General features: G+C 36.1%; 1 protein-coding gene across 2 annotated transcripts; it reads right to left on the reverse strand.

The window, feature by feature from the left end:
• Window positions 1-1,935: 1,935 nt before the first annotated feature.
• LOC138696487 (transmembrane protein 248-like) lies at window positions 1,936-16,414 on the reverse strand. Of its 2 annotated transcripts, none has more exons than XM_069821509.1 (6): window positions 16,260-16,414; window positions 15,921-16,109; window positions 12,105-12,303; window positions 9,064-9,386; window positions 6,004-6,132; window positions 1,936-2,331 (listed from the first exon to the last, which is right to left on the reverse strand). In XM_069821509.1, the coding sequence occupies exons 2-6, from the start codon at window positions 16,080-16,082 to the stop codon at window positions 2,314-2,316; spliced, it is 831 nt and encodes a 276-aa protein (XP_069677610.1). In that variant the 5' UTR covers window positions 16,083-16,109; window positions 16,260-16,414; the 3' UTR covers window positions 1,936-2,313. The 2 variants fall into 2 exon arrangements, with proteins under 2 accessions (XP_069677610.1, XP_069677609.1); XM_069821508.1 differs by having other exon boundaries at window positions 15,921-16,139; window positions 16,260-16,411.
• Between the last annotated feature and the right edge of the window lie 6,620 nt (window positions 16,415-23,034).

Here is a 23,034-nt window from a genome sequence, read left to right on the forward strand (position 1 = left end):
TATAATAGTAGAAAATATGGGCTCGGGGAGGAAGGGCAGGTTAGAAAATAAAATATATGATTCACCAAAGAAATAGGCAATTTTAAAAATGTCAGCACACAGCTTGTAAGAAGGTTTAGGAGATGATGTTGGTTATAGTAGGTTGCCCATACTATGCCATTTCCTCACATCGCTGTGCATTCGCAGTAGAGCAGTGTACAGGAGCACGGTGTGCCTTTACTGTCAAGGCTTTTTATCAAAATTACGATAATTATTATGGGGCCGCTAGGCAAGTGTTTTGTACACATTTCTATCTCAATCAACATGACAGAGTGCCTTCTGCTCAAGCCATAAAAACATGGGTACTTCAAAGGAACAGGATCTGCCATGAAGGAAAAACCTCCAGATGGAAGGAGAATAGTTCAGACACCAGAGAACATTAATGTTACTGGTGTAGCAGTCATCAGGACTCCATTATGTTCTGTAAAATGCCACTGAACAGTGCTCGGTATATCTGCTACTAGAGTCGATGGAAATTCGGAAGGCGGTAGTCTGCTAGCATTTTTGTCGAGAGAGACAGATAGAGAGAGCAAGGCAGCATACAACATTGCCACATCGTACTTCACGCACGCGTGCAATACAAATAGTGCAGGAGAGAATTTAAATTATCAAAAGACAATAATGACCTTAGCCGTTGATTACTGTAAGCATGACACCAAACAAACCCTCTTTCCTTCACTAACAATATTCTTTGCATGTTTCTCAATTCCACACCACATGCTTCTGCAGTCGTTTCTTGCGCGTTGGCAACATTGCAGCCAGCATCAAGCTGTCCCGCAGGGTTCTGCTCATCAACGTTTTTAAAATAATTATACAATTTAAACACTATTTCCCGCACCTGCCTGTGCAATACTTGTCTTTTTACAGTCTTTTATTCCATTTATCTCACACGCAATAAATGCTAGTTTTACTTCTTCAGTGTACTGAAACACTGACACGTGAACAAACAAACTCGGAAAGTACTTGTTACAGACTGATTCAGATTGATTCTACTGTACAAGCTTGTGACGTCATGTACCAGAAATGCTACGGCACATAAAGCAGCTGACCGCCTCCTGAAGTGCCGTCTAGTCTACTGTGAAACAAATTTTGCACAAGGATTTTTCAACCATACAGATCATGCAAGAATTTAAGCATTGTGATCACGAAAGTTTTGCTAACTTTGTCCAAACAATTTTGGCATGTTTACATGAAAATGAAGATTTCTTAGATAAGTAATGGATGTCCAGTGAGGCACATTTTTGACTGGTGTTATTAATAAGTAGAATTTTAGATACTGGTTCAATGAAAATCCTGGTGAGCTCCACAGACTACATCTGAATGTGTGGTGCACAATGTTGTGCCAATATAATTAATTGGCCCGTATCTTTTTGAAGGTAATGAGGGAAGAGCATTAACAGTGACACTAGCATTTATGTGTGCATGATACTGACATTTCTTACTGAAAAAGTAAATGGTACTTTATTCTAATGTAAATTGGTTCCAGCAAGATGGGGCTACTGCCCACACGCAAATGTCGCGATTGCTACTAAAAGATTACTTTTCTGAAACCAAATCATTTCTAACAGAGGTAACATTCCTTGACCAGCAAGATCTTCCGTCCTGACAGCATATATTTATTTTTTATGAGCAAACATGAAAAGTAAGAATTATGCAACATGCAACAATTCGAGAAGAAATTATTGACTATTCTGCATAATATGCTGCATAGAGTCATGTGTGACCTGCATCTTTGATGTGAGAAATGTGTGCACAAGAATGGAACCCATATGGATAACATATTTAAAACATAAACTCACAGTGTGTGCTTTATATTGCCAGAGTTATTAGTGTGTAAATATGTACTTTCATGTATAACTGTGTTTGATTAATTGCCCACTTCCTTGGCGAAGTCTGTACTGTATTTTGGAAATGTTTACCACACACATTCGTTTACACTTGATCAAAATGCAAGAACAACTACAGTTTTACAGATCCAAATTTAAAATCATTTATTTTCACTGAACACTTGTAATGGCACATGTGTTTTTTTTTTTTTTTTCATCCAAGCATAACAAGTTAACAGTAACGTAAATCCAGAGTTCAAGAAATAAGTCACATAGATCGTGAAAGAATTCTAATCTGATGGAGAAACAAAATGTTGAAAAGTTCACTGTTATCTAGTCAATCACAACTTTTAATAGGGAAGAATTACTGAGCTTCTCATTCAACCCTGCATGTGACGATCTCACGACGACAGTTCAAACACACTGCACAACTCCCATTCGCGTCTTTTCATGGATCCATTGGAACCTGAAACAAACAGCTGTACTGATTATGTATATCCAAGATGTACTCATAAGCAATTAATTTAGATAAATGACTGCTGTCATTAACTAAAGACACATCTGATCTCAGGCTGATTATGAAATTTTTAGTGGACAAAGTGGCTGTAAGGCAGGTTTCCTCAAAGTGATTAGGTTCGTGCTGCCACTTATTTTTGATTATGTTACTACCAGTGGCATATGCAGAATTTTGTCAGGAGGGGAGTCCTTATTAAATTGTTTAGAATTTACATTATCGGTATTTTAAATTTTGTGTTATTATTATTATTATTATTATTATTATTATTATTATTATTATTATTATCATCAGCTGAGTTTCACAGGCGGATGTGAAACTAGTTCCAAGAAGAATGTTGCAACATCATCTTTACGCTTTGGCTGCAAAGAAATATTTGGCAGTGTGAAATTTTCACTAACTTCACGAGAATCACTATGCGACTTTTTGCTAAATAATTGTAAAATTGAGTTTTGTGGTTGCTTAGACATATCAAAGAACCTGAAACGATAATGTAAAGTTTATATTAATAATATTAACTGTCAAATGGACAAAATGTTAAGTGAACGTTTCAAATAAAGTCAGAACTCAAAACTAACGAACTGGTGAATACTGCTCTTAAAATGAGTTTAAAATCAGTAATGGACAACATTTAACATGTGCACTGCAGATCTGTCAAAGCAACCTTTTCAATATGTTTCACAACAACTTAAATTTCATATTGTGTCAGCTTCATTTTCTTACAAGGTCGGTACTAGGCGGTAGGTCTCTCTATAATAAAGGTAGCATTGTTATAATTCGAACATGTCGCAGCATAGGGATTATATTGAAGTAGAGGTAGGAGGACTATACGTTATGTCGATGTGGATTTTGTTACTCTGACAGTGAAAAATTAGTGAAGGGAAAACGATTATGGATAAAAAAATACCCAAATCTAAATATGTAATTTTTTTTAAAAGTTCAAGGGGGGGGGGGGGTTCAAACCCAGTAACCCCACCCTTGTGTACCACGAACACCAAATCATGCCACTGACTCGAAATGGCCTTAAGCAAATTAAAGGATTCTTAAAAATAATCGTTGGTTTTCAATATCTTTAGATATGGTCAACAAGTCTCATATGAGACTCCAGAAAAACTTCTGTATGCATTCTATACAGAACACCAAAAATCCCATATTTACTGACATTACATTACAGGAGGCCAACGTTTTTTTTTTTTCATTTTTCTTTTATTCTTTTTCAATACTTTTTGTATGAATATCGTGTTGTAGAAATATCATAGTAAACAGACTCTTTTTTATTAACAACAATGTCTATAGAAATGTGACAACAAAGCAAATTAATTTAAACCCTAAGCCTCGTCTGTTTCAGTTAAAATAACTGTATTTTCAATCAATACCTGTGCATGATTATTGGTAAAGTAATTGTTAGATTGTGTGTATAGGAGGATGTGTGAAGACGTGAAAATTGTTTGAAATCAAAATATGTGATTCTGTTTTATTACGAAACACAGACGTCTGTGTATTTAGAGAAGTAAAACATTTATTTAATATTTAATCTTTGTAACTAAATCTTCCCAACATGAATTGCAGATATCATTAACGTGCCTTCTAAATTTTAATAAATTTATCATCACACCAATCTATGTATATAATTATTTATTAACAATTATTTTTGTTCATTGAGGAGCCCAATCTAGACTGCCCTCAATTCAGTGTCATGTATTGTATTTATATTTTATTTAGAAATGATCTGTATAGCGCTAAATGCCCTGATCGATGAATAAAATTATTAAACAAAAAATTTAATGAGAATAAACTGAGGGTTAGTAATATAACAGCTTTAATGTTGTAAGTCTAAGGTCTTTTTGCCCATATTGTGCTTTAACAAGCTACATCATTTTTATAATTTAATACAATTTGACCCTATTGAGGATTTGCCAAAAAACATAAAATAATGTACACGTTGATTAAAATTAATGTGTTTGTGGTTACAACAAAGTATGCGGAATTATGAAATAATACTGGTATTAAAAGAAAGAGATACTCAAAGAATTGTTATTTCATTTATTTGAAGTTAATACATCTGTCACATGTTGGGCAACAATGGCATAAAACAAAATGGCGACTCTGCAGCAATGCGCAGAAACTGTTTTCTGGTATGCAGAGACGAAATCAATAATTTCAGTTCAAAGAAATTACCTGAGAGAATATGGAGGAAATGCACGTGATGGGAAAACCACTAAGGCATGATGTGAGAAGTTTCTGGTGACTAAAGTGTGAAAAATAATCTGGAGGTTCTCGTCGACATGTCTCAGAAGAGAAGATGGAAGAAATTAGAGCAGGATTTCAGAGAAGTCCTCAAAACAGTGGAGGCTCTGGTGATTGTTCTCATTTTATTTTGCCATTTCATAACATGAGAATGGCCAATCTGATATATATGTGATCAGGGATATCACTTAATAGAAGTCTTAAATCTTCAGTTAGGGTTATTTGGTGTCTATTTCTTTGCCTCGCAAGAAGTTGCATGACCACACTAAAACCACTAAATATGATGTTGGAAATGCAATGAGAAGCTTTTTTTTTACCACTCCCCACAGTGAAGAATAGAGAGCAAAGATCTCTTTCTGCAACCGAAACAGTAGCAACTAAGGCTGGGTGCACACAGAATCAGACGCAATGCGATGCAACATTTTGTCTCATAGTACTTGTCTCCCATTGATTTCTTATTATGTGATGCATACAGAATCAGGCGTGGCACTACGGTCGCGAGAAGACACGGAGAGACAACATCGAATGACTGCTAGAAGTTCGTTACGAGGAGACAGTCTGATAGCTGCAGTGTACTGCGCATGCGTTAGTTAGTGGCTATGATTGCACGCTTTACTATCTACAAATACTATATTGTTGTGTAATGCACATTATTCATAATGGAGCTCGATGCGGATAAATTAGTTGTTTTAGTACAGGAAATATACGTCCTGTAAAATCTTTGAAACAATATCATGACAATAATGTGGTTTCTAGAAATATGTGAGAAATTGCAAATGAGATGAAAGCACCAGGTGAATAATAATATTGATAATAATAATTTGTAGTAAGCCTACTTCTCTGCTCTATACTATCACTCATTATTGCTTTAATATATTATTTTTCTTTATTGTGAGTCGTGAAGTAATAATAAACATAGAAAATGACGTTTGTGCACTACATTAGTAGTATTTAATTTTAAGACTCTTTCAATTGTATAGATTTTTTAGGCATATTAAGCGTCCTTAGGCATATTAAGCGTCCTTAGGAAATACTAACCAAATACAATAGAAATTTTCTTATAGACAGTCCTCTTTCATTGACGCCATTTTCTAGTCTAGGCCAGTTTTCCAAATCCACACAGCCAGCAAATCAGTTGTTGTGAGCAGACAGTTTTAAGCTGTTGCAAGGCGTTGTAAAGCAAAATGTAGCATCGCACCACGCCACGCTGCATCACATCTGATTCTGTGTGCACCCGGCCTAATTGCACATTTCAATATCATGCAACACACACCTTCAGCACCTCCCTGCCGTCTCCTTGCCTCTTAGGGCCCCTCTAGGTAATCCCACTGCCACTTTGGGGACTCTGGATTTAAACTCTAAGCATTATATCTGTACCTTATCTACTAAAATAGTCTTCTGCTTGGGCTTCCCCTTGATGAGAGCGTAGCACACTAGCGTCATAGCCATCACAAATAGGAAGTAGCTGGTGTGGATGAGGTGCAAGTTGATGAGAGACCGATCACTCTGAAAATGCAAAATAAATGTTTTACTCTAATATTCACCTCCTCCGTATTTTAAGACTTCGATATCTATAAAATGTCAAAAGGCACACATTTACAAACTGTTACTAAATCAATGAATGGTTGATCTTTTATAATTGTTAGACTCTTCGACTATTGAACCATTAATCTACTTCAGCAAACTGGCAATAGTTTAACATGTTTGTGATATCTGTATAAAATAATTATATTATATTGTGCAAGTTATATACCTTCCATTGTTGGCTGATTTAAATTTATATTTTGCATTATGAATACTCAGAGCTTCTGCAGAACGTATTACCATCAAATTCTACTGTACTTTAATATATTTTTTCAATAAAGTCACCATGACAATAGATCTCTAGGGTACATTCCAATTACGTCTATTGTAATATTGAGATTTACGGTATATTTTCATAAACTAAATTTGGAAATAATAGCTACATAATGTTCCTCAGCAATGTTCATTTTGTAACGGAAAAAAAAAAATCAATCGAGAAATATCTCCATTTTGTGAAATGGTTATCTAATGCCCTTAAAAAAAACAAGTAATTTTTAAGCAAAAATTTCAGCATTTCACGTTCACTCATAGAAACAATAAATTACCTGCTTAAACACATCTTCATGGCAGTCATGCAGTAATTTTGCATCATACTCTCTCTATGATTCTGCTTACTGTTTTCCATCCCACACTTTTAGAACAATCCTAGCCCTATTTGGCTGTTATAGTAGGTTCGAATTCCATGTGAGCCACTGGCAAGCCTTTGATTTAACGACAATGGAAATTTAGTCTGCTGGCTTTCTTTGTGTTCTGAGTCAGCTACCGTGATGTGACTAAGACATAGTCACATAGTTGTTACGTCTACCCTCTCCTCATCACATTCTTAGTTATTAAATACATACATTACATACATTCTGGCAACATCTACTCCGTGTGTCCTGTTAGAATAGCTAAAGCAATATGCACTCCCATTGTTGGATTCAATGAAATCGGAGCTGTCTTTCCATCTTAGCACCTTTAATTAACATTTGACTTCAAGGTGATCTTGTCTTTGATTTTAGATGTTAATGTGGAATTCGAACAAACTATACCCGTTTCTAATTTAAATAATGGTATAACTCACGGAATTTCTGTAACATTGTAACTATCAACTACTCCATATGGTAGACTTAGATCATTTTAAAACTATTTTTAGATATGTAATGGACACAAGTGTATATCCCTCTCCCTCTCTATGGCCTTTAAGACTATTCTATCATTAAGTTACATATTTACACATTTGCTTTCTCCATTGCTTAATTTACTTTGTATTGATATTAGGCTTGAAGTTCCATAATGATAAAATAATTTCGTATAATTTTCACATTTCATTATTTTCACTTAGTCGTACCATCTGAAATCTAGCTGCATACTTAAATCAGTGTATTGAAAAGTATAATATGCAATACAAATGGCTTTTAAGGAACCCGGAGGTTCATTGCTGCCCTCATGTAAGCCCCCATCGGTCCCTACCCTGAGCAAGATTAATCCAGTTCCTAGCATCATATCCCACCTTCCTCAAATCCATTTTAATATTATCCTCCCATCTATGTCTCGGCCTCCCCAAAGGTCTTTTTCCCCTCAGGTCTCTCAACTAACACACTATATGCATTTCTGGATTCACCCATACATGCTACATGCCCTGCCCATCTCAGACATCTGGATTTAATGTTCCTAATTATGTTAGGTGAAGAATACAATGCGTGCAGTTCTGCGTTATGTAACTTTTTCCATTTTCCTGTAACTTCATCCCTCTTAGCCCCAAATATTTTCCTAAGCACTTTATTCTCAAATACCCTTAATCTCTGTTCCCCTCTCAAAGTGAGAGTCCAAGTTTCGCAACCATACAGAACAACCAATAATGTAAATGTTTTATAAATTCTAACTTTCAGTGAAAAGTTGTTGTTTTCTAATGCCAGGTATTTGACAATAAAGTCATTTGACCTCTTGCACTCCAATATTTTTTAAAGATATTGTCATGGTCAGCCACTGAAGCACAGATTTTGAGGTGTTCCGAATCCATTTCTTGATTTGAATTGGTTAAACGGCAAGTTATAGTCGATTTAAGTGAACACCATATTTTAACGTTTTGGTGGCTACTTCATCCACACACAATCCCCAGAATGTCTGGAGGACCACACCTGCTGTTGGTCAACGGGTCTACTAGACCTAGTTGGGAGATCTTGTTGATCACCAACTTTCCCTCCTTAAGCCACTGGAGGACGATTTTAGTGCCCTAGCAGGTCAGCACTAGGAACAGAAAAGTAGAAAGGGTAGGAAGGAAAGTGAAATGAACCCCTAGGCCTATGCTCTAATACCGTCAGGGTCAAAGAAAGTAAGAGTTCAGATAGAGGACTGGATAGGAAAGGTTAAAGGGAATTAGGTATTGAATAGAGAAAAATTTACCAAATTCGGTCATTAACTCGTCAAGCTGACCAGTGCTAATTGATGAGTAGACCCTCCCTTTAGTTCAGCTTGTAAAATTATGCTTACTAACAGCTGTACCACGGGAAGGTAGGGATGGGACATTGGGTATTTGTCCAGGTTGGTTCCTTAAAGCCTTCAATGGGAAGGAAAAGTGAAGACTATAATATAACATATCCCTGATATTATATTCATTTTCTTATGTGATCAGTGTTTCAATAACCACTCATTTCTTAAAATGAATTTTCATTTCTGTAACTCCATCTTTTTTTTTTAATTATTGTTTCGTTAAGAGTTTAACATTTTAATGCATCATAATTTTTATTCAGCCATTATTTATGAAATATGTTTCTTCTTATATTTCTTAAAATGAAGTTACAACGGGAAAATACAAATATTTCAGAAACAACATGCTATACACTGAGACTGGTGAACTCCCAGAGCACTTACTCCAGTGAGCATGACTGTGAGTTGAGGGTTAGACCGGTACACCATTCGGAGAACAGTGCCACCCTTGCACCAGTCATCATCCACCCTCTCACCCAGTACTTCAGCCTCCCTACTTCGCACCATCAACCGCCCTGATGTCCCTAGCTGAGGTACTGCAGATGGCATGCAAGAAGGTGGGGCACTGACGACTGGCAGGAGAGATCGAGGCCCCACGAAGGTGACACATACGTCGTCACCTTGTGAGACATTCTGTGGCAACACCAGGCTCATATTGAGGGCAGCTGCATCTGCAGATGTCTCCGTGTTGCACATTGGACTCCATGCTGAAATACATTGAAAATGAACTGAAGTGGAGACAAGCTATGGTTAGTAAGATCAAATCTATTAACAGAGTAAAAATATTGCAAAAAGCTACCAAAGGAACATCATAAAATACTATTTATTCAAATACAAATTGCCTTCTATAATCTTCACGTTCTCCACAGAGCATTTCATTATTGTTTTTGCCACTATCAACAAACCATCAATAGCACCATATTTTCGTGATATTGCTACCATAATAACAGTGGTGTAATGTTTTGAAGACATTCCACAAAGTACTGTACGAGGTTCCTTCACATTTAGTTTTAATTTGAATTTAATTAATTATACGTCTCTCTTTCTCACATTAAAGGCTCCACCCTGAATATAGATTTGCAGAAGCCATTATTTATGTCCCTGATAAGTGATATTAGGTACCACCTGAAGCTGGTGGTAATGGCAATGAAGTTGGAGGTAATGTTGATAATTAACGTCTTATTTAATTGCACAGACCATTCAGAGATTATCATAAGCAATGATAGAATGTGAATGAGAAAATTAATTGATAGTGGTGGTGGCTTCAGTGTCTCAGTGAAAAATACAGCAGAGTCCGTATAGGCCAGTTTCTGTCTGACACTTTTGTAATTCACTGTGGGCTAAAGCAAGGAGATGCACTATCACCTTTCCTTTTTAACTTTGCTCTAGAATATGCTATTAGGAAAGTCCAGGGAAACAGAGAGGGTTTGGAATTGAATGGGTTACATCAGCTGCTTGTTTATGTGGATAACGTGAATATGTTAGGAGAAAATCCACAAAGTATTAAGGAAAACACTGGAATTTTACTTGAAGCAAGTAAGGACATAGGTTTGGAAGTAAATCCCGAGAAGACAAAGTATATGATTATGTCTCGTGACCAGAACATAGTACGAAATGGAAATATAAAAATTGGAAATTTATCCTTTGAAGAAGTGGAAAAATTAAAATATCTTGGAACAAAAGTAACAAATATAAATGACAATTACTTACATTACTTACAAATGGCTTTTAGAGAACCTGGAGGTTCATTGCTGCCCTCACATAAACCTGCCATCTGTCCCTATCCTGAGCAAGATTAACCTTATTCCTTTGCTATGGTCGTGCCATAGAATCACTCCCTCGAGGCTTAAGTTGGGGTTTTGTAACAAGCCGTTTTTTACGGTGACTGGTTGTTAGCCCTTTGCCCAACCCCCAACTCGAGGACCAACCCTTGTCAGCTGTCCGTGGCTGCTTATTCAATACATTCGCAACTACCCTCCATATCTGGAGGCCATCTCCTCCATCTGCAACCTGAGGATGCACCATGCTGTGGTGGTAGGGACTCACAATATGACACTTGAGAGGAAATTAAACGCAGAATAAATATGGGAAATGCATGTTATTTGGTTGAGAAGCTTTTGTCATCTAGTCTGCTTTAAAAGAAAAACTGAAAGTTAAAATTTATAGAACAGTTATATTACCAGTTGTTCTGTATGGTTGTGAAATTTGCACTCTCACTTTGAGGAACAGAGGTTGAGTGTTCGAGAATAAGGTGCTTAGGAAAATATTTGTAGCTAACAGGGATGAAGTTACAGGAGAATGGGGAAAGTTACACAACATATTGTATTCTTCAACCCAACATAATTAGGAACATTAAATCCAGACCTTTGAGATGGGCAGGACATGTAGCACATATGGATGAATCCAGAAATGCGTATAGTGTCAGTTGGGAGACCTGCGGAGAGAAAGACCTTTGGGGAGGCCAAGACATAGATGGGAGAGTAATATTAAAATGGACTGTAGGGAGTTGAGATATGATGCTAGGGACTGAATTAATCTTGCTCAGGTGAGGGACCAATGGCGGGCTTATGTTGTCAGCAAACAGCTGGATACATTAAGAAGATTGATTGAAACATTTTACTGATTATAAGAGTGATTAATAAACACGTTTAAAAAGTGAAAGTTATTTTGTTTCTCTTTCCCAAGTAATATTTCAATTTATTTACTTAAATTACAGAATTTTAATGTATGTTAAAATTTGGCTAGAGGGATGGCTCTGATCAAAGTATGTGAGGGACCCACAATCACTATGGGCAGTCTTAAAGCTATATTTTCTTTTTTAATTATTAGCCTAATGAAGTAGAAGTGATTGGCGATTATGACAAAAGAAGTAGGGCCTACTTTGTGTAAATGAATTTATGGGAAAAAATACATTGCAGCACATTCTGTAGTATTCTGTTCTAATGACACCAGAAATTATAGTGTGTGTGTGTGTGTGTCTATTTAATGCCTACCCACTTCAGTTATTTGGGTTCCACATATTGCGGATAGATGGCAGGACTGTGCATGTGTAAGTGTAATGTAGGAAATGGTTGAGAATGACGATGAAGATGAGGAAGAGAGAGAGAGTTGAAACCTGGTGCCGGCATTTAGTCTAATCCTGTCGGATAGCAGAGATTATAATGTTTAGAGGAAGGTCTTGGTTTACAGTAAAGACAACGATATTAAGAGTTTCCCTACTGCAAATTGTAATTAATAATGAAAGATGAAAAATTTATGACTAGTTCTCATACTAATTCTTCTTTCAACTTTTCTATTAAAGGATATGTGCATGCACCAAAATTTCTGAAACAGCAAGATGGTATGTGATTAAAAAAATGTTTGATGTTGTGTGGAACTGTAAAGATATGCCTTACATTTGTAGTGAAATAGTTTTGTGGCCGTACCTCCAACAGGCAGAACCCCCGCCACTGTGATGTTGTGGGGCAAGGCAGGCACCAGGCTCAGAGAAGCTGTCACAGCAATGGACACATTTCCAAAGCCATCATTCTGCTCTTCATCTACTGCCCGGGAGCTGTTGCCAGTGAGGTCAGGCAGCACACACAAGTCAAAACTGCTCAGATGCTTCAGGAATCTGCTCCAGTCCTACCAACCACACAAACTTCCGATTTAGGTATTTAGACCTAATTATAAGACTACAATGACTTTTACACTAATTTTCTTTACTGTTCTTAATTTTCATTCAATTCATTATTATTTCAATTTCTAACTTGTTTGATGACTAATAAAATTAGAGCTCTGCATTTCAATACAAACGACCGACCGAGAATCATGATATGCACGTGTGGTCAGTCCGCCACTCTGTACTATATGCAGCACGCTGGCTGCCGTGTATCCAGACTCGGCAGAAAGCAAACACCCAGTCGTCTTGATCATTTGAAGGGTATCATAGACTGAAAACTATCTTTGATCAATGTATTTACAGTATGTGCTATGGAAATCATTAAAATGCCTGATGCTTTATCATCTGATTAGTGAACCTAGACGTACAGGCTATCAGATTGAATAAAAAATATTTAAATAATAATACATTAATAAATCAATAAAATTAAATAAAACTTTAATAAACTATGTTGTCTATAAGAATATAAATATAAAGCATAAGCAGCATTAAAAAGATAAAAAAAATATATGTTCGTGTTTATCCTGTAGTTGAGTAGAACAATTACGATACCTTGTAACAGTTGTATTCGTAATGTCACAGGACAAAAGTAAATACATTAAAGAAACCAAAGAGGGAATTCTGGGTAAGAATAAATAAAAATTATTAATTTTAAAACCAAATGGCGATTTTTCCATTGGTTCTTTTAATTTTGAAATAACTTCAGCACAAATTTTGTTTGCTCCATCCTTGATATTTCGTGATATGGTAGTTGAATATGGAATAACAGAATCTGCATCCATCTTACCATAAGTAGCTCCGTCAATCATTGTCTTCAATTAATCAATCAATCAATCAATTTAGGGCATTTCAAAACCTAAAAGGTTTTTAGCCTCATTCACAATATATTGCCATTCATCTCTGTTCTCTGTATCTTCTTGTCGTCCTCCCACTGTAGAAAGATTATCATATACTTGGTCCTGCCAATGGAGACGAGGTCTACCAAGAGGTCTCGTACATCTTGGAGAATAGTTAAAGCTTTTTGTAGAATAGAGTCTTCATCACGCTGTAGAACGTGTCCAAGCCAACGTAGTCTTCGACTTTTTATTAAGGCTGTTATGTCCGGATATATATAAATATCCCTTAGTTCCCTGTTGTTCAAAATTCTCCATGTGTTATTTTCTTGAATGGGACCAAAAATCTTCCTCAAGATTTTGTTCTCAAAAGTAAAAGGGATTTTGTTGTTTTTTTGGTAATATCCAAGTTTCACAGCAATATAAGAGAGTCAGTAGGATTATAGTTTTATAGCATCTTAATTTTGATAATCTAGAAAGGAGTTTGGAACTAAGCAATTTATGAAGGGAGTAGTAACACTTATTTGCTGTAACACGAGTCTATGTTCAATTTCTTTAGCCTACTTTCTGCTTTTTGTGCTATCTGAAATAAAAACAAATGATACCATAACCTTCTTTGGTATGCTGTTTTGGGTATCAGCCATTAAAAGGTGGTGTAATTGTAGTGTAACAACCTCGAGCACCCAAGACCGACCGAGCAAACATTTCAACCAATCAGTTATAAATTGTCGACTGCATGTGCTCGAGCAAATCATTTCCCGGCTGCCTTTTTCACAACCGAAGACTGATTGGTGAGCTCCAATTGGTTATTTCCGTGAGAAACGAGAGGTCTACTGATAATTATGTGTTAGCTCCCATAATGCAGTATTAACCAGAGAGTGAAAAAGTTAATGTTGTAATACGCAATAAACAGTTTAAATCTGACACGAACTTGAACATTTTCAATTAAAGGTAATATATATAAGCCTGGGCCATAAATGTCTCATGAAAATACAGGACACTTTTATTATCGACGTTTTTTTTGTAAAGAAATTGAAATTAGAAGTTGCTGAAAAATGTATTAAAGATTGAAATGAAACAAGTCCATTGCTGTGGAGTAATGGTCAGGATGTCTGTGAAACGAGCAGGCCTGGGTTCAAATCCTAGTTGGGATGTTACCTAGTTGGGTCTCTTTCCGAAGTTTTCCTTCAACCATATGAAGCAGAATTGCTAGGTAACTTTCGGCATTGGACCTCGGACTCATTTCTTCACATATCTTTATTATCATTACCATAGGATGGTTTAAGTTCATGGTGCAGCATGCTGTATTCATACAAGAGCGCAGCCTTTCGGATACAAATATCATTCACAGAACAAGAGTGGTAAGCACAATAAGTCTCATGCTGAGGTGCAAGTCTTTGGGCTCTTTCTCCGCATAAAAAAAAAGAAAAGTTGAAACAAGGGAGCAAACAAAAGATATAGTGCTATTTATTGCCTTTACACAATATTTCGCTGGCTCAATATTACAAGGTTCTATGTCTATATCAGAAATATTACTACATACACCCTTGTAACATTTAGCCAGCGATTTGTTCATGTGAATTTATGTACGTCACTTGAAGGACTTTACACTCAACTTTTTGTCTGACAGTACCCTTCATACATATACCTAGTTCTTTCATGTCTGCTAATTTGAAAATCAAATATTTGCAAACGTTTATACAAATCAAGACAATAATTCCAACATTAATTTATGAAGTAAACATCAGTTAGAGATATTACTGATTTTTACATCGTGAAATAAAATTTGATTAAAATACAGGACTTTACTGCTTCCCGACAAAAATTACGGGGATGCTAGACACATGGACAAAAAAAGGGGGTCAGGCAGTATCCAGTGCTGTAGTTGACAAATTTTTCTTACTGGAACTCTGTTATTTCAGAAGCATCTAATTTGTGATTCATCAGTCGTTTCCTGTATTACTTATACTGGAAATGAGGAACCCTAATATTATTTTTATTGGAACTGTGTTCTGGCCCAACTACAGCACTGGGCATATGGTAAGCTTAACATATTAAAGTTTCAACCACAATCATGTTAATTTAATTAATATTTACAACAGTAATCAGACTCGAGAATTAGGCCTACAGTCACGCGTACTTGATTGCGTCAGGAGCACTTTCATCACTATTAAACGAAAATCGTACACTGTGGCAATTAATCTGTTTAACATTTAGGCCTATTTGGTACATATTTAATTCAGAAATTTGTTTTGCCACCAATATTTACTTAATTTTTATTTATAAAAATTAAACATTCAGACTATCTTTGTAAAATTATAATTAATCATTAAAAACCATAATTGATACCTGCATAGAAATCTAGTTTTTGGTGGCATGAAACTGGTAATATCAATACCTATGTTTCTTTATAAAAATCTGTTTCAAAATATTGTGTTTACTGCGTGTATTATCTTCAAATGAATCTATTTATTACTTACCACAAGTTGCATGCCCAATCATGAAAATCATGGTGTACGTTATATTCTGTGAATATATACAATGTGGTTCTATCAAATATGAGCGCATATTTAATGAGTACAGTACATAAAGGATATGGCAGTTAACTTGATAGTAAGCCTACATGTAACAATTCTAACCTCACCGTAAATCAAGTGTGGTAATGGTTGCAATACACTGCAAAATTGGTGATATTTACAAATAGCAGTACAATAAACAAACACACGAAAAACATGAGATGCACATACCAAACGAACGTCTGGATTTGGAATATTATCTGAATGTCTAACGAAGTAAGCCAGTGACAGAGTTGTCAATGCAAATGCTGTGAGACAGAGTGTAAACACCATCAACGGAGGTCGACTTGTGGCAAACCCCTTCAGGTTGCCGAGCGGCGATATATACCCCATTGCTAATATTCAAATACTTCAGTTATCCTGCAATGCAGTAAAAGTTGTGTTTAATTCCTGTAAAATTAAAACATTGTAAACAGTAGTCCATTAACATAAGTATGAGATAAAAATATTTAGTGAACAATTTTGAACACCACATATTCTCAGTGACTGACTGACTTCTAATTTACTTACTGCTTCAAAACAGACCATAATGGTACTACACATCACATCAGCCACGTAATATTTTGATTAAGATAAAGGAGCCATTAACAACAATGTCTCTTGCATACACAGTTTACAAGATCATCCGGGCGGTTATGGAATATCATTCGAGATATCGTAAGCGTTCTTACAGGTTAGACAAGACTTGAATATGAAAAGTCTCAGTGCCAAACGTACCCATGTGTAGAAATTTTCCAAGAGATTTTCGTTACAGGAATTATTCGTATTACAAGTTAATATGAAATCGTACATAGAATACTGTATGTACTCATTAGTAATATAAGTCATATACATACAGAGTGTTTAAAAATACACGGCAAAATTTCGGGGATGGATTCCACACAATTATGTAGACCAGTAGTTCCCAATTACTTCAGAGTTGTGAACCCCCTTTTTATTTTTAAGGCTAGCTACGGACCTCACATCTTTAAATTTTGGTATCTGCGTATTAGTAGTAATTGAGAAGTATGTAGCAATATTTCATTCATTCATTTCATTCATTTAGTGTTCTGCCCAAGGGCAGGTCTTTCACTGCAAACCCAGCTTTCTCCAGTCTTCCCTATTTTTCGCCTCCCTCTTTGTTTCCTCATATGATCCATATATCTTAATGTCGCCTATCATCTGATATCTTCTTCTACCCCAAACTGTTCTCCTGTTCACCATTCCTTCCAGTGTATCCTTCAGTAGGCAGTTTCTTCTCAGCCAGTGACCCAACCAGTAGCAATATTAACAACAAGTAAATTGAACATATAGTGTATACCTGAATTTAGATGTCATGGGAAAAATTACACCTCTTTTTGTTTCGGACAATTATTCTTTCCACGTCTGTATCAATATTTGCTACCTTTAGCCTTAAATCAAGGTTCAACATCGAGGCGATTTCTACGTTTGTTTTTCAGGAAACAAAGTACCTATTGAAAATGTTTGTTCACAAAGATATGTGCAACAAAATGGAACTACAGTAGGTGTTTCAATGCCTTTTCACCTATTTTCTTATACTCAGAAAATACCTTCACCCAAAACTGATCAAGCGTACTTTAAATGAGTCATTACAAGTAACAACAAGTTCATCTTGCTCCTCCTCAGACAAAGTTTTAATTGTACCACACCATACTCGAAAGGATTTCTTATCCATGAGTTTTCAGAATCAGTGCTATAGTTGGAAACAAATTTTAGGAGGTACTGTTGAAATATCCTTGGTCAGACTAAACTCTGTAAAGACTCGTATTGCACTTCTTTTCCAAAGTTACTTCTTCGTCATGCAGTCGCATCTGCAGACCTCCTTCCAGATCGCAGCCACTATTGCATGTAAGGCAAGAAATTAAACCCTGACACTGGTGGCCAATACTTTTTAGGAACAAAAGTCTAGAAACTTTTTTACTGGGAGAGTATTCCTTTTCTTAGTGCAGGTATCGTTCATCACAGTAATGCTCATTCACATTCTTTAGTTGAAATTGGAATAGAATCTATAATATGTAACTGAACTCAAGATCCATGAACACACGAAAATTCCCTCCTCTAGCAAACTTAGCGAATCAGTGCAGCAGAAATCTTGAGGCGCCACATCATAAAATTTGTGTTACGCGAAAGGCATCTACGCAAGTTTTGAAATTAGCGAATCAGTGTAGCAGATTTCTTGAGGCGCCATGCTATAAAGTTAGTGTTAATTATAGTAGTCAGAAAGTACCAGAACTTCGGGTGGCAACGCCATGCTCTATAGGCAACTTCTCTGCCTTGTCCGTGTAGTATGTGACCTACTCTCCAGGCGTATAGACTCAGTGCGAACATAAGTAGATAACTTACCTTTTTTTTTTTTGCAGATGGCATATACAGTAACTAGTGATGTAGGTAAGTTTTAAACAGGTTCGGTTTTATTGATTTTAAACCAGAATGCTGCTTAAAATAGTTTTTTTTTATCACGTTTTATTGGATTAATTGGTTTTGTTATCAAATTAAAAAGATTCTTGACACAAATATTAATAATAAAATGATAAAAATAACATACAATAATAATAATAATAATAATAATAATAATAATAATAACGTAACTCTTAGTTTTTGTTTTCTCAAAATTAAATACTAAAAGCTAGAAAAACTGAAAGTAAATTTTTGTTCACAATACATGCTACAAATGTAATATAGCAACACTAATAGTAAGAGGAATAAAACTTAAAAATAATAAACACCTTTTCTCTTGTCATTTTGAAAACCACTAAAGTTAGTTATAAACTAGAAAACAAATATCTTCCTTATTTTTTGTTGCTACACTAATCTTTCTCATTAGTTGCTTCATCAGCTATTGTAGGTTCTGGATTCACTGGTTCAGAGCTAGTGAACTTAAAATTCCATCTTACCATTACAAGTTTCTCCAAACTTTCAGGACACAGCCTATTTCTGAGTTTTGTATGAATGTTGCCATGAGGGGACCAGTTTCTTTCGCATGCAGCCGAAGAAGGTGACACATTTAATATTCGCGAAGCAATTGAATATAAAGCCTGTCCAGAACATAAGCCTTTCCACACAGACTGCCGTTTTAAAATGACTCCAAATGCTTGAACGAGGTCTCATTGTATTCACGAGCTTAAGCAGTACAGTATCACGACACGACTGGTTACGGACTACAAGCGCCGCACTGAACTGATCCGTCAGCTGTATTATGGATTTGTGTACAAACAAGACATCCAATGACCAGCATCATACACCAACAACCCTTGCGCCTAGCACACAGAAGTAAAATACCCGGATGTGTATGCAAAATGGATGGCATATATGATGTTTGGATTGCATTCAATAAATCCAATTAATCCTAGTAAACAGGGGTTTTAAACCCATAAAAACCGATGTATAGGGATTTAAACGGATTGAAATAGTTTTTTTTACATCACTACATATAACCATTTACACAACACCGCCTTCAAAGTACGCCCCCTGGGCAGTGACACACATTGCCAGCGTCCATACCACTTCTCGAAACATTCCTACAGCCTATCTTTGGCCACTTCCCACAGAATGCTTGTCACATGAATTTTCACCTCTTCGGCTGACGCAAACCGCCGTCCCTTGAGTAGGGATTTGACCTTTGGAAATTAATAGAAATCTGCTGGAGCAAGATCTGGAGAATATGGTGACTGTGCGAAGACAGGTATTTTGTGTTGTGCGAGGAATTCGCTTACCAAGAGCGACCGATGTGCTCGGGCATTGTCATGATGGAAAACCCAATTATTTCCTTGCCACAAGTTGAGTCTTCTTCGTCGAACTGCATCACGAAGACGCCGAACAATTGCAACAAACGCCTCCTTACTGACCTCCTTTCACACGAGCGACTTTCAGGCGCCAAGGTCGACTGCAAAAAGCAGTTGGTCTGTCGCCGACATGACGGTAGAAGCAGTCGGCATGAACGGCACTGCAGTCGATACGGGCGTTGTGTGTCATCGCTTCCGATGATAGTCAAACTGCTAAAGGTGTGTCATTATGCACTCCTATTATAATAATAGACGCCGTCGACGAAGAACTTCTTTCATTACTTCTCCGTCGTAGAAAGAGATGTTAAACTTAGAAAATATTGGATACTTCTGATTCTTACGCAACGAAAGCAGTATGGCCAATATCACTGCATTTTTGACGAGCTTCAAGCCCTTGAAGCAGTGGCGGCTCCTGCATGTTTCTTAAGAGGAGGAAAGAAATTAACAGCACTAAATGACAATTTCTTGAATGAAACATGCTACAAATTAGCCTACATGCATATATGTAAAACCAGGTAGTGTTGGGGTTGGCCTTCCCTTCTGTATAGCAATAATCTGTACTTGTAAACTGAGTTTCCTAAATTGTCCAAAATATGTTATGATTTCACTTCCATTCATTGTTGAATAATTGCACAAATTAATAATTACAAGGAAATTCACAACCTCGTAGCATTTTTCGAGCACACTACAGCATCACACGTGTTGGAAGAGACTAGCTACTAACTCGTAACCGGAACCGTTTTATGGAAATGGAAATGGGAATGGGAAATAATCTGAGGCAAGCGAGAACACTGCACCCACCCACGTGGTCTGTGTTGCCACATGTATATTTTACAAGTTCAGTATCACGTGTTTTTGAAGAATGTCAGTTTTTGTAAAGTCATACTATCATTATTGTTCAAAGCTGCCGGTGGCCGCTTAATTTTTTATGTTAAAAATGATGTAGTTTGGAGTACCTACTTTTAGTTTCAAATATATATTTGTACAAAACTGACAACTTGGCTGTTGCCCTGTCTAGTAAACAATGAATAAAAGTGAATTTCAGGGGCCAACTACGTAACTACTTCCTCTTTGTTTTACATAAACCCGACTTTAACTTTCAAATATAAACGAAAGTTTCAAACCATGAATAGCAGCCTATATAAAGTGCAATGAATAATATTTTTGATTTATAATTAAAAAAAAACAGTTTACATGGTGTCTTTCATAGCGCTGCGTTAAAACTGTTTTTGTTGTGTCTCCTCCTAGATGTGTTATAGTCCGGTTGAATGCAACATCGTTAGATAGCAGCGGTAGCGAGCTTGCTGCACGACCAGTCGGTTTCTATTTCCCGCCCATGACTGATTCAGAGGAGGATCTCCTCTCTGTCCGTTCATTTACTTGCTTTAAAACTCTGCTTCTTTCTCTGGCCGCTAGTGCGCTGTTGTCTATGTGTGTTAACTGCAGTCACAGTTAAAAGTGTGCACACGACATATGATAACATATCAGAAAACGGGTTTTGCGTAATTTGTTTTATATTTTTATGCTATACAGTAAGTGTATATGATTCTTATTAATTTTAATTTAGAATCCTAGAAGAATTTCACACGCAGTTAATCTACAAGTTTCAGAAGCTGAGAATAAACGTAATTCTTTCTGCTCCTTACAACTGAATCATGGAACTGTTCACGTATCATGGTTTGAAATAATATAATTGTTCGTACGTGGATGGTTAATTAAATTCATTCCTGAATATATTTATGAATCATTAGAACTCTATATTTCTTGCGAGAAGAGTCAAAATTAGTAGCTTCAAAATTGTAGGTTACATTGCGTGGTGAACGCCTCTCCCTATTTCCTGAGAAATTAACTATTTTCCATACCGCAAATTGGGGTAAACTCGGCCGCTGAGGTAAACTTGAAAATAAAAAAGGGGAAGATTTAAACCTTAATATGACAGACATTGATTTATGAAGTTTATTATTTTTCATTTCTTAAGAACCGGCATTTCCATTATTATTTTGAGTGACAAATAGTGCTGATATTATGGTTTAAATGTTTATGGCAAGTTTACCGCATTTTACATTACATTTCCAGTTTTCACACATAATGCCTAATTTTAACTTATCCTACCTATATAATACGTAATTTACATGCCCTTCCTGTTAATATGACGTAGGTGAAAACAAATAAATGAACACACAATTTTGTTGAAAAAATTGTGACTTCAATTAACTCAGAAAATGTAGGCCTAATTTTATTTTCAGAGCAGAAGTGGTGTAAGTCAAAATGGGTAATGAGGGTTAAAGTAAACATTCTTTAAAATACAGCGCAAAGTAGCAGTTAATATTGAATTTATTTAAATTATTAGTAGTCAGTGAATAGCACGAAGGATATATTAATTGCTACTTTGCGCTGTATTTTACAGAATATTTACTTTAAATCTCATTACCTAATTTTGACTTACACCACTTCTGCTCTGAACAGCTCAAATAATCACTGGGAATGTAAAATCAACACCAATAGCAATCATGCAAATTATTACAGAAAAGATTGCTTTTTATATTAAGTTTAAAAAGGCTCTTGAGAACTTAATACGTCTGCCACATGAATCTACACCAACACATCAGAAATCTATCGACACAGTCTGGATTTATTCAAGAAGTGAATATTTTGCAAAAGGATTACAATACTCCATGAATTCTTGAAAAATTAACACCATGATCCCTACTTGAATGCAATATAACGTTCAACTTTTGAAAAAAAAAAATATATAGAAAAAAAACACGAATACAAAAAGTATGGAATTACTTGCATTAAAAACTGTAGATACATTATCCAAAATCGGAATGGTTACACATTTACACATATGATTTCTACAAAAAAATAATATACTGTAACAGGTATTTACTTTGTTTTTATTTAAACTCTCCTTCCTGACATACAAATAGGTAACTGATAAGTAATAATAATGTTTTATAGAACACAATACGTAGGCTACCTACAACGTGGATTATTGGTTATTCCTGAGTTATGATTTTCTCATGGTCTTTAGGGAATCTGAAGAACGACAAATTCGGAGATTTAAACTTGTTGTTACTGCAATTTTCGTCATTGCACACATTGCCTTTATTCCGATGCATGATTAAAACGTTATTATAACATCTCGCATCGCTTTAAAGCACGTGCTGGCTGAACGAGACTATGGCCAGTGCCTTGCCTGCCGCTTGGGCGCTAGTGTCGCGAATGTTGGCAGAAAAAGTGTTGAAGTTTCGTGACTGTATGTCTTAGACTGTGCTGCAGTAGAGGAGGAATGGAGTGCCTTTCGTCTACAAAGACAATCTCGCATCTTTCTCACAGTTTTCTACAGCACATGAGCGCGCGTCGTTTAAAACTCGATCAACCGAGTTTTTCTTATAGCTGTGAACTTAAAAATGATCGAATCTTCCTCGAATTTCAAAGCACATATTTTATTTGGTATTTACTTTCGAAAGAAGAAAATGTGAGGAGGAGTTCCTCCCTTT

The sequence above is a fragment of the Periplaneta americana genome, chromosome 3 (genome assembly GCF_040183065.1).
Source record: "Periplaneta americana isolate PAMFEO1 chromosome 3, P.americana_PAMFEO1_priV1, whole genome shotgun sequence".
Taxonomy (NCBI): domain Eukaryota; kingdom Metazoa; phylum Arthropoda; class Insecta; order Blattodea; family Blattidae; genus Periplaneta; species Periplaneta americana.

Excerpts from the sequence above, each read along its gene's own strand:
- LOC138696487 (XM_069821509.1), bottom strand. The coding sequence starts at position 16,082 with ATGGGGTATATATCGCCGCTCGGCAACCTGAAGGGGTTTGCCACAAGT. Across the intron at positions 12,304-15,920 it reads CAAATCCAGACGTTCGTTTG|GACTGGAGCAGATTCCTGAA; the intron begins GTATGTGCATCT and ends TGTGGTTGGTAG. Across the intron at positions 6,133-9,063 it reads TCACAGTCATGCTCACTGGA|AGTGATCGGTCTCTCATCAA; the intron begins GTAAGTGCTCTG and ends TTGCATTTTCAG.